The sequence below is a fragment of the Periplaneta americana genome, chromosome 10 (genome assembly GCF_040183065.1).
Source record: "Periplaneta americana isolate PAMFEO1 chromosome 10, P.americana_PAMFEO1_priV1, whole genome shotgun sequence".
Classification (NCBI taxonomy): domain Eukaryota; kingdom Metazoa; phylum Arthropoda; class Insecta; order Blattodea; family Blattidae; genus Periplaneta; species Periplaneta americana.
In genome coordinates, this window is record NC_091126.1 from 11,487,675 (window position 1) to 11,503,603 (window position 15,929).

At 35.1% G+C, this 15,929-nt stretch overlaps 1 protein-coding gene across 2 annotated transcripts in view; it reads left to right on the forward strand.

Moving 5' to 3' along the window:
- Positions 1-1,037: 1,037 nt before the first annotated feature.
- The window catches only part of UQCR-C1 (Ubiquinol-cytochrome c reductase core protein 1), a 58,681-nt gene continuing 43,789 nt past the window's right edge, over positions 1,038-15,929 (forward strand). The window contains exons 1-4 of one of the 2 annotated variants that reach the window (XM_069836847.1): positions 1,038-1,198; positions 1,485-1,715; positions 8,787-8,958; positions 10,751-10,907. In XM_069836847.1, coding sequence (XP_069692948.1) covers positions 1,139-1,198; positions 1,485-1,715; positions 8,787-8,958; positions 10,751-10,907 — 620 coding nt within the window. In that variant the 5' untranslated portion in view covers positions 1,038-1,138. The remainder of the gene's footprint in view (positions 1,199-1,484; positions 1,716-8,786; positions 8,959-10,750; positions 10,908-15,929) is intronic. The other variant, XM_069836848.1, reaches the window with a different exon arrangement.

Sequence of the window (15,929 nt, forward strand, 5' to 3'; positions counted from 1 at the left end):
AAACGTTGCAAAAGACCAAAACACACATTCCGCCATGATGGATCGTGCAGCAAACTCTTCTTCTTCTTCTTCTTCCTCTTTTATGGCCTCGGTCACCAAAAAATGTCCATGTAGCCAGCTCAAATTATTTATACTATAGTCTCTGACTTATCATGATATCCTCTGAGAAGTACAATATCTTCTTTGGTGTCATAAAAAATCAATATTCCTCATACTTTAATTTCGCTACGTCTAATAAATTTGATTAATATACTTATAATGTCCATATTTGCCGACGCTAGTAATGTTTTAAGATTAGTCGGTAAAGGTATCTTCTTTTGCTGTAATTCCTCATACATTTTTTCCCTGTGTCCATTATTTAATTCACACTCAAAGAAAAGATGTTGATTATTTGGCCTCCTATTTCCACAATGACAATAAGGATTTGAAGTTAATTTAAAAAGAAATAATTTTTCCGGGTTTAGTGTATGATTTACCCTCAATCTATTAATTAAAACTATTTCGTTTCTTTTTACCTTGTATTTACTGAACCATGGAAAGTGTAGCCATCTGTTTTCGAGAGTATATAAATCTGTAGGTGATTGTAAATTTTGATTTAACCACCAGGTTTGATTTGTAGTTTGGAGATTTAGCTTCAGTTTTGGTGTGTAGGTATTATACGGAAGCAGTATATTTAGCAGTTTTCCTGAGAGCACTTGCAGCAAACTCGTAAAGCGAAGTTCTGATTTGCTGCACGCTTGCTACAGCGCTGCTGCAGCGACGGTGAAGCAAATGTAATAAAAGAACGGTCTTGCTGCGGCGCTTTACGTCTTGCTTAAAAAAAAAACGCAAGGAATGCAATCACAGCGGCAAACAATTGCATCAGCTGTGTACAATACGGCAGAAAATGTGAACAATACCACCTACAACTCTGTATAAAAACGACAAGAAGCGTAACTGCAATACAATAGATAAGACTCAAATATTATATGCACATTTGTTCGCATTTCCTCTTTATTTGTGCAATCAGAGAGAATAGTTGGATATTGCGATTTTAGCGCCCCTGCTGGAATTTATGTGAAATAAAATAGAGCGTGCGATCGATTGGGTTGGAGACTACTTCCAAGAAACTTGGGTTGGGTTCGAGACCTTGGAAAAAATGGCTACTAGGCTGCTGAGGTTTGGTGCTTCGGTGCGAAATAATACCAGCTTGGTAAAGGTGTATATTAAATGTTTCCATATTTATTACTATTATTCGTTCGAAATGTGTTGTTGGTTATAATATTTTGTAATAATAATGTTACAGTTTATCCATTATTCATTAACTTGTATTTGTGTTTTTTTTTTCACTTTATTATAGGCCTAATCTTTTGATAAAATGTAACTAGCTGCTTTAAACCACAAAGTTTTGTTATAATTTGATGCAATAGTTTTACTTAGAATCATCGGGAATCCGAATCATCTACCGTATATGTATTGTTTTTACACTATGCATTTTCTTAAAGGGCGGTTGCAAATGGCAATCAACAGCACCAGCCAAACAAGTTAATTATAGGCAGGCACTGATCAACTGCCCTCCAACCCAACTGACTACTCTTCAGAACGGATTGCGTGTAGCTTCTGAAGATAGTGGTGCACCTACAGCCACTGTAGGTCTGTGGATTGATGCCGGTTCGAGGTTTGAAACGGAAAGAAATAATGGAGTTGCACACTTTCTGGAACATATGGCCTTTAAGGTATTAAAATGTAGTACAGTTTTGTATTAATGTTTTACTATGTCTTGGGGGGAACAACTGGATAATACCCACGGCAGAGCAATGTCGATAGTCAACGTTACTCGCTGGCCGTACCGAGCCGTGTCAAACAAAAGACAATCGAAATGGTGGTAGTAAAATTCGCGACTATATTCTTAAATAATTCACTCCATTAGTCAAGTACAAGGTTTTATGTACTACAATGTCGGTTTTTTGAATGCATTAAAAGAAAATGCAGATGTAGTAAGATCTTAAAGTAGGTTATCACAAGGAAATGAACAGGAAAAAAAAAGGCGTGTTTCACGGAATATCATTAAAATGACGGAAAGTAAATTTCCGGTTAATGTTCGGCAAAGCGTAAAGTACGTAATTATGACCGCGTTGCTGTTTTATTTCTGGCCTAGTGAAAAATACCACGCCTTTTACGGAAAAAAAAAAATTAGGGGTCATGAAATTATTCACCGCTTTCATTATAGGTCTATTATTGTTTATCAATATTACGAATCAAAAACTGTCATATAATTTAAACTACTACATGGACGAATGAAATCAAATTTTATGTTAAAATTAAAAAGTTTCGTCAAATACATGAAAATAACATTTATATTACATAATATGTAAATGAACTTCATGTTAAAATCTCCTGTCACTTCCCTATCCCTAAACTAACCTAACCAAAGCTAACCTAACCTCCTATTCCTCGACCTCGTATCACTTATCACGTGCGGCTCGCGACAGGATATTACCTGCCTGCGCATGTGCGGACTTGACTAATAAAAACCTGAACTAACCAAACCTAACCTCCGTATATGCAAGGTCTGTAACTGGAGCAAGAAGGGATCTCAATCATTTAATTTGCAATGTACACGCGAAAATAAATTCAAGTAACGATCATGCTCCCACTGCATGAGAGGTCCACGCATGCGCTACAGCAAAACTGTTTCTGTCGCGAGCCTCTCATCTAAGCGAGTCGTCATAATTTACTCGCAATATTTACGCAAATACACATTGTCGCTAACAGTGGTGCTATCTCTCAATAATGTTCAGAACGAAGGAGGTAGACAGAGAGAGAAAAAAGAAATATAGCAAAACTGTTTTGTCCCGAGACTCATCCAAGCCACGTAATAAGTCACATAATCTACTTGCAATATATTTGAGCAAATACACCTTGTAGCTAACGGTGGTGCTATCTCTCAGTAATGTTCAGAATGAAGAAGGCAGAGAGAGAGAAAAAAAAACAAATTTCTCCCTCCAACTACACCACACACCAACGTCATGTTCTTATGTTGGCGACATTGTGTATTTAGTTAAATTTGGTGGTAAACATAACGGCACGGTTCAAAGTGACTGTGGTAATTCTCCAGTTTAGCAGTCTTGGGGATTTTTTTGAATCAGATGTACATCATTTACAAGCCAATATTTGAAGTAATATAAATATGTCATAAATTCATTTATATACTGTAAGAATGTCTCATGACAAATCTGCTGATTTTCTTGTGAAATTAAGAAAAGGTAACATGAACTTCAGTACTGTTTCCATTACCATGAAGGGATATTTGTTTCCATTGTATTATGTAAAACAACAGAGTTTTGTATATAAGTTTTACAATATATAGGCTACCTAAGAATAAAATAATTTGGACAAGTTGAGAAGTAAGTGGTAGAGAATTCTAGTTGTGTTAGATCTTTCAAAGTTAGGTTTCATTTGGTTGGTTAGTTTATTGGAAGCTAGAGACATTTTAATTAATTTCCTTTTGATACCAGTATATGTCATTAGAGATAGAACAATAAGAGATTTGGGAATATAATCTCATCATAAGTGTTACTGTTTAAGTCATTAATACTCGTTTATGTTTGTTAAATCTAAGTTAGTTTCAGATGTCATAGAAATGTAAGAAAATAGTTAGAAACATGAAAATATATACATGGAAAGCGTGTAAGTAGAAGATGGGACAGTTTAAACTAATTACATTAAAGTTTATACAATAGAAATATGCAGGAGTAGGTCTGCTTGATACAAATATAAATGATGTTCCATTGTACACTATGAAGAGTCAGTACTTTCAATCCAGGACGCATAAAAGTCGTTGGAGTATGGTTGGTTGATTATAACTTATATATTGTCAGAAGAACATATTTATTTACAACCTGTTTATCATCTGCAATTAACAAGGTTTTGGGTAATTCTCCCGAACATGTGAACTACCGCCCCACATTCTGACATTCCAAGAAGCATTCAGGCAAAGCAGAAAGATTGGTGTTTAAGAGTGGAAGAGGGTAGCTATCTGTGAGGAAATAAAAGAATTACAGGTTAGATTAAGAATTTGATTGCTAGATATCTCTCGCATCTGCTCAATGTGAACACTGTCCTCTCTTCCCTTTTCTGCAGTCTTCCTAATCTCTTCTCTTTCTTTCTCTGGCTATCTCTATGTTCCTGTAACAATGACATATAGTTACATATAACTTTTTAATTATAAATATTTACCAGAGATCGACTCGCTCCATCCATCTTCAGAATTAAATGTTGCCAATTTAGCAACTTTGTCGCTAAATCTAGCGACTTTTAACTGTTTTACGGCGACAATTTAACTTTCATATTGTTGAAATAGGTATTTAGCAACTTTTTCAGCACCCTCTAGCGACAAAAAATAAAATTTTCTCTGTTGATAATAAAGAATCTAGAGATTTTTGAACTACCATTTGGCAACTTTCTGTACACTTCATTTAGCAACATTGCCTCAGATCCACGGTCGGACACGTTACCCCTATGCTACTGTAGCAGTTGCGTGAAAAATTTCAGGTGTTCCTCATATCTTTCTCGAGAAATTCAGAGAAAATAATATTTGAAATGGACAGCATAATATTAACAAGTCTGCTGAGTTAGCACTGTGGCAGTGTATCTGCCTCCAGAGCAGAGGCCTGGGTTCGATTCCCAGTGGGATCAGAAATTTTCGTGTTAACTTTCTACCTCGAGTCTAGGAGAGGTGGTGGTGCATAACTTCTAATCGCTAAATTGTGTACCAATATGCCTGGGTTAAATCCCAGATCTCACCACAGTGCATATGAAAAGAAGGCATATTTCACAGTTGATAGTGATTCTTCCATCTGATGAGAACATTAAGCCTGGCGGCTCCCTTGGTGTTACGTGACAGGAGTAGGCTATGTGCCGGCACCGGGTTTCTCCTTCTCTCTTCCTCATCTTTATCATGAGCCTCACCAATTCCCTACACTACAGTTACACGAACACTTATACATTCACTCACCCTAGTACACGACATAACTCTTCACAGATACACATCATGTACAGTATAGCCCGCCAAAGTGGTGTACAAATTGAAAATGGGTCATAATCCTGTCATCTATCCACAATATGCAGAATCTGAATCACGCAAATGAAGTGGGTAGGCGTTAGATACATACACATTGTCAACGGCGTAATGAAGGGGCATTATAAATGTGGTGAATGACATAATAAATAAATAATGGGGTATGTGAACGTTGTGAATTGTCAGTGAAAGTAAAAAGAAATAGTTTTGTTTTTAATTGCGACAAATATTATACATTGTCAAAAACTAAGTCGAGAAAGTCCAGTTGGAAGGTTTCAGGGTGAACATTACCCAAACGAACCTAACCTCTGGAGAGTGATGGGTAGTCTGAAGTATAGCTACAGATGTGGACAAATTATTAGCAAAATTGAACATTTTTATTACATGTTTTTACAAAATATGATTCTTCAGCTTAGACTACAGTTGACATTTTTGCGTATTTCGAAATTATTAGCAAAATTGAAGATTTGTATTGTAAATTTTTTTTACAAAATTTGACTCTTCGATTTGGACTACATTTGATATTTTTGCATATTTACAAATTATTAGCAAAACTGAAGATTTTTATTATATATTTTTACAAAATTTGACTCTTCAATTTAGAATACAGTTTACATTTTGGATATTTCCAAATTATTAGCAAAACTGAAGATTTTTAATTTATATTTTTACAAAATTTGACACTTGCATTTAAATTGCAGTTGACACTTTTGCATATTTACAAATTATTAGCAAAATATGAAGATTTTTATTATATATGTTTACAAAATTTGACTCTTCAATTTAAACTACAGTTGATATTTTTGCATATTTCTATCTATTGTAATGATAGAAATATGCAAAATTGCCAACTGTAGTCTAAATTGAAAAGTCAAATTTTGTAAACAAAATTATCATAAAAATCGTCAATTTTGTTAATAATTTGTCCACGTCTGTAGTTGCAAATCACACAGGAGGAAGTAGAGAAATAGTGTGTACAAATCAGTGGCGGTTCCTCGGGGGAGGGAAGGGAGGAACATCCTCCTCACATTTTTCTTCTTTTGAAAGTAAATACCAAATGAAATATATGCCTTGAAATTCGAGGAAGATTCGATAACTTTTAAGTTCACAGCTATAAGAAAACCTCAGTTGATCGAGTTTTAAATGACGTTCACTCACGTGCTGCTAGAAAACTGTGAGAAGGATGCGAGATTGTTTGTGTGGAGGAAAGTCAATCCATTCCTCCTTTACTGCAGTTAACACACATAGACAAATTATAAATCAAAATATCTTATTCATTGCACTTTATATAAGCTACTATTCATGGTTTGAAACTTTAGAGGATATCTGAAAGTTGAAGTTGGATTTATATAAAACAAAGAGGAAGTAGTTCTAAGTTAGTATCGCAGATCTTTTTGGCCTCTGAAATTCACTTCCATTCATTGTCTACTAGACAGGACAACAGCCAAGTTGTCAGTTTTATACAGATATATTTGCAATTGAAAGTACTGCAAACTACATTATTTTTAACATAAAAAATTAATCGGCCACCGGCAGCTTTGAACAATAATGGTAGTATGACTTTACAAGAACTGACATTCTTCAAAAGCATGTGATACTGAACTTGTAAAATGTACATGTGGCAACACAGACCACGTGGGTGGGTGCAGTGTTCTCCCTTTCCTAACAGATTAATTCTCATTCCCATTTCCGTAAAACGGTTCTGGTTATGTGTTAGTAACTAGTCTCTTCCAACACGTGTGATGCTGTAGTGTGCGCGAAAAATGCTGCGAGGTTGTGAATTTCCTGGTAATTGTTAATTTGTGCAATTATTCAACAATGAATGGAAATGAAAACATATTATATTTTGGACAATTTAGGAAACTCAGTTTACAAAAACAGATTATTGCTGTACAAAAGGGAAGGCCAAACCTAACACTACCTGGTCTTACATGTATACATGTAGGCTAATTTGTAGCATGTTTCTCTCAAGGTGTAATTTTGCGCTGTTAACTTCTTTCCTCCTCTTAAGAAATATGTAGGAGCCGCCACTGGTACAAATGATATTGCTGAAGTAAATAATTACACAACTTCATTTCTTTTATCGCAAATACTCGAGTTTCCCCTGTAGGCATTTCACTATTTTTCCATTTGTCATCATGTGATGCTATGTAGTTTGCCTCCATGATGCATTGAGGACAATGCTAAGGTGGTGGCAAGGAAAAATACAGCTTTTGCATATTACTCCTGTATGGGGACGTTGGGTGACTGGTGCAGAGTAGCGTACCTGCCATTAGATTAACAAAAATCGTTATTTCAACTTTGTATTATGTTCACAAGAAAGATGTTCCAAGAGTTTTATTTATATACTTACTTACTTATTGGCTTTTAAGGAACCCGGAGGTTCATTGCTGCCCTCACATAAGCCCGCCATCGGTCCCTATCCTGAGCAAGATTAATCCAGTCTCTACCATCGTATCCCACCTCCCTCAAATCCATTTTAATATTATCTTCCCATCTACGTCTCGGCCTCCCCAAAGGTCTCTTTCCCTCTGGCCTCCCAACTAACACTCTATATGCATTTCTGGATTCGCCCATACGTGCTACATGCCCTGCCCATCTCAAGCGTCTGGATTTAATGTTCCTAATTATGTCAGGTGAAGAATACAATGCATGCAGCTCTGCGTTGTGTAACTTTCTCCATTCTCCTGTAACTTCTTCCCTCTTAGCCCCAAATATTTTCCTAAGAACCTTATTCTCAAACACCCTTAATCTCTGTTCCTCTCTCAAAGTGAGAGTCCAAGCTTCACAACCATATATAACAACCGGTAATATAACTGTTTTATAAATTCTAACTTTCAGATTTTTTGACAGCAGACTAGATGACAAAAGCTTCTCAACCGAATAATAACACGCATTTCCCATATTTATTCTGCGTTTAATTTCCTCCCGAGTGTCATTTATATTTGTTACTGTTGCTCCAAGATATTTGAATTTTTCCACCTCTTCGAAGGATAAATCTCCAATTTTTATATTTCCATTTCGTACAATATTCTGATCACGAGACATAATCATATACTTAGTCTTTTCGGGATTTACTTCCAACCCTATCGCTTTACTTGCTTCAAGTAGAACTTCCGTGTTTTCCCTAATCGTTTGTGGATTTTCTCCTAACATATTCACGTCATCCGCATAGACAAGAAGCTGATGTAACCCGTTCAATTCCAAACCCTCTGTGTTATCCTGAACTTTCCTAATGGCATATTCTAGAGAAAAGTTAAAAAGTAGAGGTGACAATGCATCTTCCTGCTTTAGCCCGCAGTGAATTGGAAAAACATCAGATAGAAACTGGCCTATACGGACTCTGCTGTAAGTTTCACTAAGACACATTTTAATTAATCGAACTAGTTTCTTGGGAATACCAAATTCAATAAGAATATCATATAAATCTTCTCTCTTAACTGAGTCATACGCCTTTTTGAAATCTATGAATAACTGATGTACTGTACTCTTATACTCCCATTTTTTCTCCAATATCTGTCGAATACAAAAAATCTGATCAGTAGCCGATCTATTACGCCTAAAACCACACTGATGATCCCCAATTATTATAATACACTTATGTTAATATGGATTTGAGGCTACATCTAATGACAATTCCTCAATATTGTGAAAACTGGAACATTTCTGTACTACTTCTAGCTCTGAAATATTGTTGCTGACATTTAATGCTTGATTTGTTTTACAGGGGACAGACAAGCGATCACAAACAGATCTCGAGTTGGAAATTGAAAATATGGGTGCCCACTTGAATGCATACACATCAAGGGAACAAACAGTATTTTATGCTAAATGTTTGAAAAATGATTTACAAAAGGCTGTTGACATTCTTGCCGATATTATTCAGAATTCAAAACTAGGTATGTTTTTGTTCTCTTGTACAATTTATTTTGGAACATGTAGGTTTGGTGGACGAGAATGAATTGTGGATGATTTTGTAAGCTCTAGAAAATTGGAGTTCATTGTCAAACAGTTATGCGATATTATTATTTGAGGGAGTTATGAGGTCTTTCTATGAACCTTTCTCATTTACGTTTGTAATATTGTCAAGTGTTTGAAATACGATTCTGTGTGTTAATACCAATAATAACTAGAGTACTAATATTAATAAAAGCTTACATTGTCAACTCGTACATTTTCAGTCTGCAGCTTCCGCTTCTACAGTTACCTTGAAAAGAAAATAATTTTTTTCTTAGAATGACTTATATGTCAGCTATTCTGGATAGAAAGTAATATGGCTAGTCGTTACAGATTTTATGCCAAAATATAAAAAAGCATTGAAGCATGTTCTAATGGCAGCGTTACTGTTACTATCTTCCCATTTTACGAAATACGTAGAAAATATTGTGTTGTTTCGAAAAACATATGTTCAAATCTTCGTGGGGGGGGGGGACTTGTTGTTTTTGTCACTCCATACATCAGAAACAATAGTGAGGAAAACGAGGTAGGTTGTATGTTGCCAAAGAATACAGCTTGTAGCAATTATTGAGTTCAGAAATTTGCATTAAAATCATTTAATATCATTAATTCGCATAAATTAATGTTCAGACATTTCATTTTTTTAAATCGGATATGATTTTGTGTGAATGAAGTTGAAAATCAAAATTAAAATTAAAATTGTGAAAAACTTTCAAATAAATATAAATCAACTGGAGTTTACAAACTAAAATGCAATAGTTGCCCACATTTTTACATAGGACAGACAGGAAGATCCTTTCACACAAGATATAATGAACATATTAAAGCTATAACCAAACCCTACATCATGACTACAATAATATACTGGGTGTTCATTTCAAAGTGTGTCATGACGTCACTGTTTTGAGTCAGCGATTTGAAGCGAGTTTCAGCTTTTATGTCAGAGAAGTTGCCTGTTATTCAAGGCGTTCAATCTGAACTTGAGAACGTGTATGGTATAACTTGAACGTCGTAACAACAGATGGCGGTCTGTACGGTCTTTGTGCTACTATAACCTTTTTCGAACTGTGTTTTGCACGGGCAAGTCGTACGCAGGGTATTTGATATCATTGGTTGCGTACGGCAACATTCCACAACACAAATCAAATGCTCCGTGTTCATGTTGACCGTCGAAGTTAATGTCAACGAATACGTAAGTAATCGTCTTGACCCTCTCCCTATATCCCGATAGTAAGAAAAAAACTCACTCAGTTTCCAAACAGTTCACATTCCTGCTACTACCAGCGGTACCGTACGTATTGGGACGTACTCTTCAGAATGAACGCCGTACTTGCTAGGAAACTTCTCTGGCACATAGGTAATACGCCTCTGCGGAAGTGTAGGAAGATTGAATTCTCTAGGCTCATCGGCTAGCCACATGACTGCATACAGCGAGCCATGACACACTTTGAACTGAACACCCAGTAGAAACAGATATGGAAATTTCATATCACACCAAAAAGTTCACAGTTAAACATCTTAGAACACTGAGGAAGACATGACATCACGTCGAAACGGGCCGTCTGTCAAAGGTATACCTTTTTAAAAATCTAACACTTTTTAACGTATGACTAAGTAATTTTATGTTTTTAACAAACAAAATGTTAACATGAACTTTAATCAATGTAAAATTGTGATTCTAAAGTGTCTTGAGATCAGTTTTGTATTTGCGTCATTAAAACATTTGGTTTGCAGGCGAAAAGGAAATTGAACGAGAAAGGGGCGTGATCCTCCGTGAGATGCAGGAAGTGGAGAGCAACCTCCAGGAAGTTGTCTTCGATCATCTTCATTCAATGGCATTTCAGGGAACTCCACTTGGACGTACAATCTTGGGACCTTCTGAAATCATTCAGTATGTACACATTTACTAGCTTGTATCACTAATTTTCATCACCGTCTTTATCATAATTATGATTATCACCAGATTATTGTTTTAGTATCACTACCACGTTCACATCCAGGAGAGTATTATTTCTATTAACCCATAGTATACCCCAGGAGATAGCTGTTGTATTAATGATATTTAATTGATATGAGGGTCATTCCATAGTGACACACGTAACATTTTTGAAGTAACTAACTATGATCTTCGCAGGATATTTAATTAAATACTTAGTAGTTCATGAAAAAGACATTACTGTCTTTTAACATAAGCATTCCTAAATATAAACACAAATTTGTAATGAAAAAGAATAATTAATATTGTAAAAGATATGATCCATGTTGAATCTTCCGTACACTACTTTTAACACTTGAATATAAATAATTGATTAAATGGCGATGAAACAGCTGTAAGCCGCACATGCTTACACAATTAACACGAGTAAGATCGCCATTTAATCAATTAAAAAATATGAAATATTGTATAATGTGACACACGAACATTTTCTTGCCACTTGATTTATTACCAAAATGGAAAATGTTCATGTTATTGTGCCAAATGACATAAATGCATTCAGTTGTTTTCCAAACAATGAAGACACTTGTGTAGTACATGTACTGCTAAATCACAAACTTTAAAAAAAAAAATTAACAGTGCCATTAAGAAATAGAATATTGCAAATATGTTGTGACACACGAACATTTATGTCATGTTGGTTACTAATTGTTTTAAATGCACTATAATACATCACTTTTTGTGACAGACTATGCCTACATTTCTTATTATACAAAACAACACTAGATTACACTAAAATACACTTTTAAATTTGTAGTACTTCTCTTCCTTGGACATCACAGACACTTCAAATTCTTCGCCACCACAAGCTTCTGTAACTTGACCTATATATATTTTATGTCTTTTTTTTTTTCTACTTGGTCATTTAATGACACTGTATCAAAGACTATGTTATTCGCCATAGATTACCTGACATTCGCTTTTACGGTTGGAGAAAACCTCGGAAAAAACCCAACCAAGTAATCAGCCCAACTTAAATTCTTGAAAATACTGTCAAAAAATATTCAAGATGTATAAATATTTATATCAATAGAACAGCTAAGTTAATATAGATTTAAAAAGGCCTATCTTTTAGAATTGCTAAATGATATCTAGGGTAAGTTAATTAATGTTATTAAATAAAACGATTTTAAATTAATATCAGAAATTTAGTACCATTTACCTAATGTGCAAATAATTACACCAATTTATTTATACATAGGCCTAGTATTGTGGCTATCTAATTACCATAAAAATGTACTGTATAAGCTTGTTTTTTATATGAAATAAATTAACATAAACCAATTCAAGGAATTAAAAAAATAATAAATATTTTATACGAACTTTAGGCATAAATGAAATGTCATATGCTAATTTTAGGCCTACACATTATATTTTTACAACAATTGTTGTTTAGTCAACTGTCCAAAGACAGGTGTGAACCTCACAAGTGATACCAAGTAGGCACCACTTATGAGGTAACTAGGCCAGGAGATAATGGGGTAGTATGGCCAGTTCCTTTCTCCCTTACAACAGTTATGGAACACATATTTTCAAGAGTGTTTAACCTACAGTAGCCTATATGTACATTGAAAAAAAAAAAACGCACAGGTGCGTGTGCACACACACACACACACAATTATCTAAATAAAAAAATAAGTATTTGAAATTCCACTACTACTTATGTTTAGGTGTAAAGACTTCCAATAACAAGAAAAATTGTGACTGGATTTTAGGATAAACTTTAGTGACACACGAACATAACATTTTTGTTCGTGTGTCACAGTCTTTGTGTTACGTGTGTCACGTGTTTTTCTTGTAGAATTTGTATATAAATCAAAATGTTGTCCATATAAGAAGTTGTATGTTATGTGATGTGTCTCACTTTTATATTTATGAAACATTAAAAAATGAAATGGTTTTTGAAGAAATATAAACGAATGTCCATTTGAGCGTGACACACGAACTCTCAACCTTTCCGTGTAATAATTGTAATCAAGCACGAAATAATCATTGTATTACAGTTTCTATGCAGTATAATTATTAACAAAGGTCAGCACTTCATTATTAATTTAACATAAATAAGTAATGATTTTTTTTGCCTTAAATGTGCATTCAAATATGTGATTTCTAATAGATAATTTCGCGCTCTTAAACTACAGATTTCTTTGTGCTTTTTCTCCCGCATGTTGTTACACAATCAGTGTTGTCGGATTCAAAAAATTCTGATCATAACGAAAAAAATGACATATAACAAGCAGATTCGTGAGATTTTTATTTTTCGCGATAATGTCGCATTTTCATGGAGTGACCCCACGATATATATTTTGTCACAGCATTTCTTACATGTAGGCCTAATTGTGGACCTCATATTTTCACGTATATGGTACCACCATTAACAATCATTACAAATAACACTTCTTTGCAGTACACCTTATTAAAACTACTCTATTCTCACTAGCTATCTCCCCTCCTACTGCTCAGTCCGTCGTCTATATAAAATTTATCTTATTTTGCTATTCACTATTTCACATATACCTTATTGTTTATACCATTTCATTTCTATGGGTGATTCGTTATTCAGTTCACTATTTGTTATAACAGCTTTTTTCCACTATCAAATAATTCCTATTATTCACACCTTCGTTACTTTGATGCCTTGGTATTGATTTAGTTTAGTACCACCAGACAGTTCCTACTATTTTCTCGATCTTTTCTAGTTCACTAATATTGGTCACTCATTACTCTAAAAATACTATTCACTTGTCTGTCTTTTTTTTTTTTTCACGTTAGTAAAACAGGTCGTTACCAGCACTGATCTCTACCTCTTTCACTGACCACTCCTTCCCTCCCTCTCTCCCCCTTTGTAGCTTGCACTTTCTTCACTTGCCTGTCTTCCTTATCGTGCTATCAAATCTCGTCTCCCCCATCATGTTTTACACCACCTTTTGTTATCCCCATCGACTCACTCAACGTTTGACTTAATTTCTCGAATTTTTTTTACCATCATACTTCTAAAATCTTCAACATCCGCAATAGACAATGCATTTGAGGCTTCTAAATTACTTCTTTCAATCCCACCCTTATTACTATCACTTTCTCCCCCATTTTCACTTCCCGACTCCTGGATTGGCTTTCTCCCATCACTCTTATTCTTGTTCTTCCTCCCTTTTCCCATGCTCCTTGTGCCACTCATTCTCACAGTCAGATATTCTAATTACAAAATCATACTTGCAGACACTCCTATATAACTAAAGCCCAGTTTCAGACGGTGCGTGTTTCTGTGATGGATTCCAAGGTGGCTGCGCTGATGGGTAGCCTGCGTGCTCACTTGCTGGAAGTAATGCGCTCTGGTGGCTCCTTGGATGGCTAGCTTGCTGGATTTCGAGGGTAGGTTCCTTGCTATTTTTCGTGATGGTTTGCAGACTGAAACCAAAGATGATCATATAATATCACCACTGAAACCATTTTGCCATGTTCGTTGTTTTCCAACTAAACCTGTTTTATATATATTCTTTAGTTTCTAAGAAACAACAATTAAATATCAGACTTTAGCTATTTTGCACTTATGGCTTAATTACTTTATTACGACATTTACTACTGTTAATGTAGGACTTCAGTTGTTTTCCACTCACGGATTAGTATCTTTTTGACCGTGAGTGTTGGCAACAGATGAAACAGCAGATGATTTTCAAATTTGAACTGTGAAAAGAACCAGCTCCGTGAGAACAACTACCATCACCGTAGCCAACACTGGAGCCAGCAAGTGAGCACGCAGGGCAGCCATCAGCACAGCCACCTTGGAATCCATCACAGAAACTAGCACCGTCTGAACCCAGGCTTAATACAAATTAAATTTTTCATTTGTATTTTTGTAATATGTGCACAATTTCCAATAGAGATGTCTTGCAATTCTGTGGCACTATGTTCCCTGGAGACATATTTCTGATAATTTTGTAGTAAATATGATATATTCTAGTTGAGCTAATAATTAGTGGTATTCCACATACTTGTGTATTGTACGAAAATTTCGGTATCAGTTCCTCATATTTCACGATCATTTCAACCTCCTTCCTTGTAAAGTTTCTGTTTTCCCGCTATTTTTTTTAAATTATAAAATTTACAATTAAATAATCTCCCTTTCTCTCCATCACCATGTCTGGCTTATTGGATGCCAAAACTTTTCTGTGTTTATAGGTTGATTTAAAATTGTTGCCTGTCCATTTTTGGTACTGCCATACCAGTTTCCTGTTTCTTCTGCTATTTCTCCTGTCCAATAGCATTTTATGCAGATGTGGCATTTTTTATAGTCCTTTCAGATATATTTTGTGTGCAGAGGATGGTGATCATATATACTGCTGTTTCGTCAAATAGATCACAGAAAATGAACCATACAAAAGGTTGCTGTGCTTCTCTTTTGTAATAAAATGTGTACTAATATCCATATATAAAGTGCAGAGGTTGTGTGAGATTGTCAGCCAATGCAGTACAGTAGAACCCCTCTTAACCAGCACCAAAGGGATCAGGCTAGTTCCGGATACGAGATTTTTCTAGATAATTGAATAAATACCGGTATTATGCAAAACAAGAGTTCATAATATTTCATGGTGCCAAATGTTGAAACTGCAGCATTTGAAGCTTATTTCTCTATCACTTGTTCATAACTGAATAAACATAAAAACTATGTGGATTTTCCTTATTACAACACATCACACAACAAAAATAATACAGTAAAACCCCGATTATCCGTCACTCTATTAACCGATTGGTGGATTATCCGACTGTCTTTCTCTCTCGCAGAAAAAAATATGAAGTACTGTACATTAAAGTAGCACGAATTTTTTCTACAGAGTGTGTTTTACAAACCTTTACCCTTACACTTTATAGTCTAACTATTCGAGTGGCCGTACTGTTTAACTTCTATGCAAAATGTCTTCT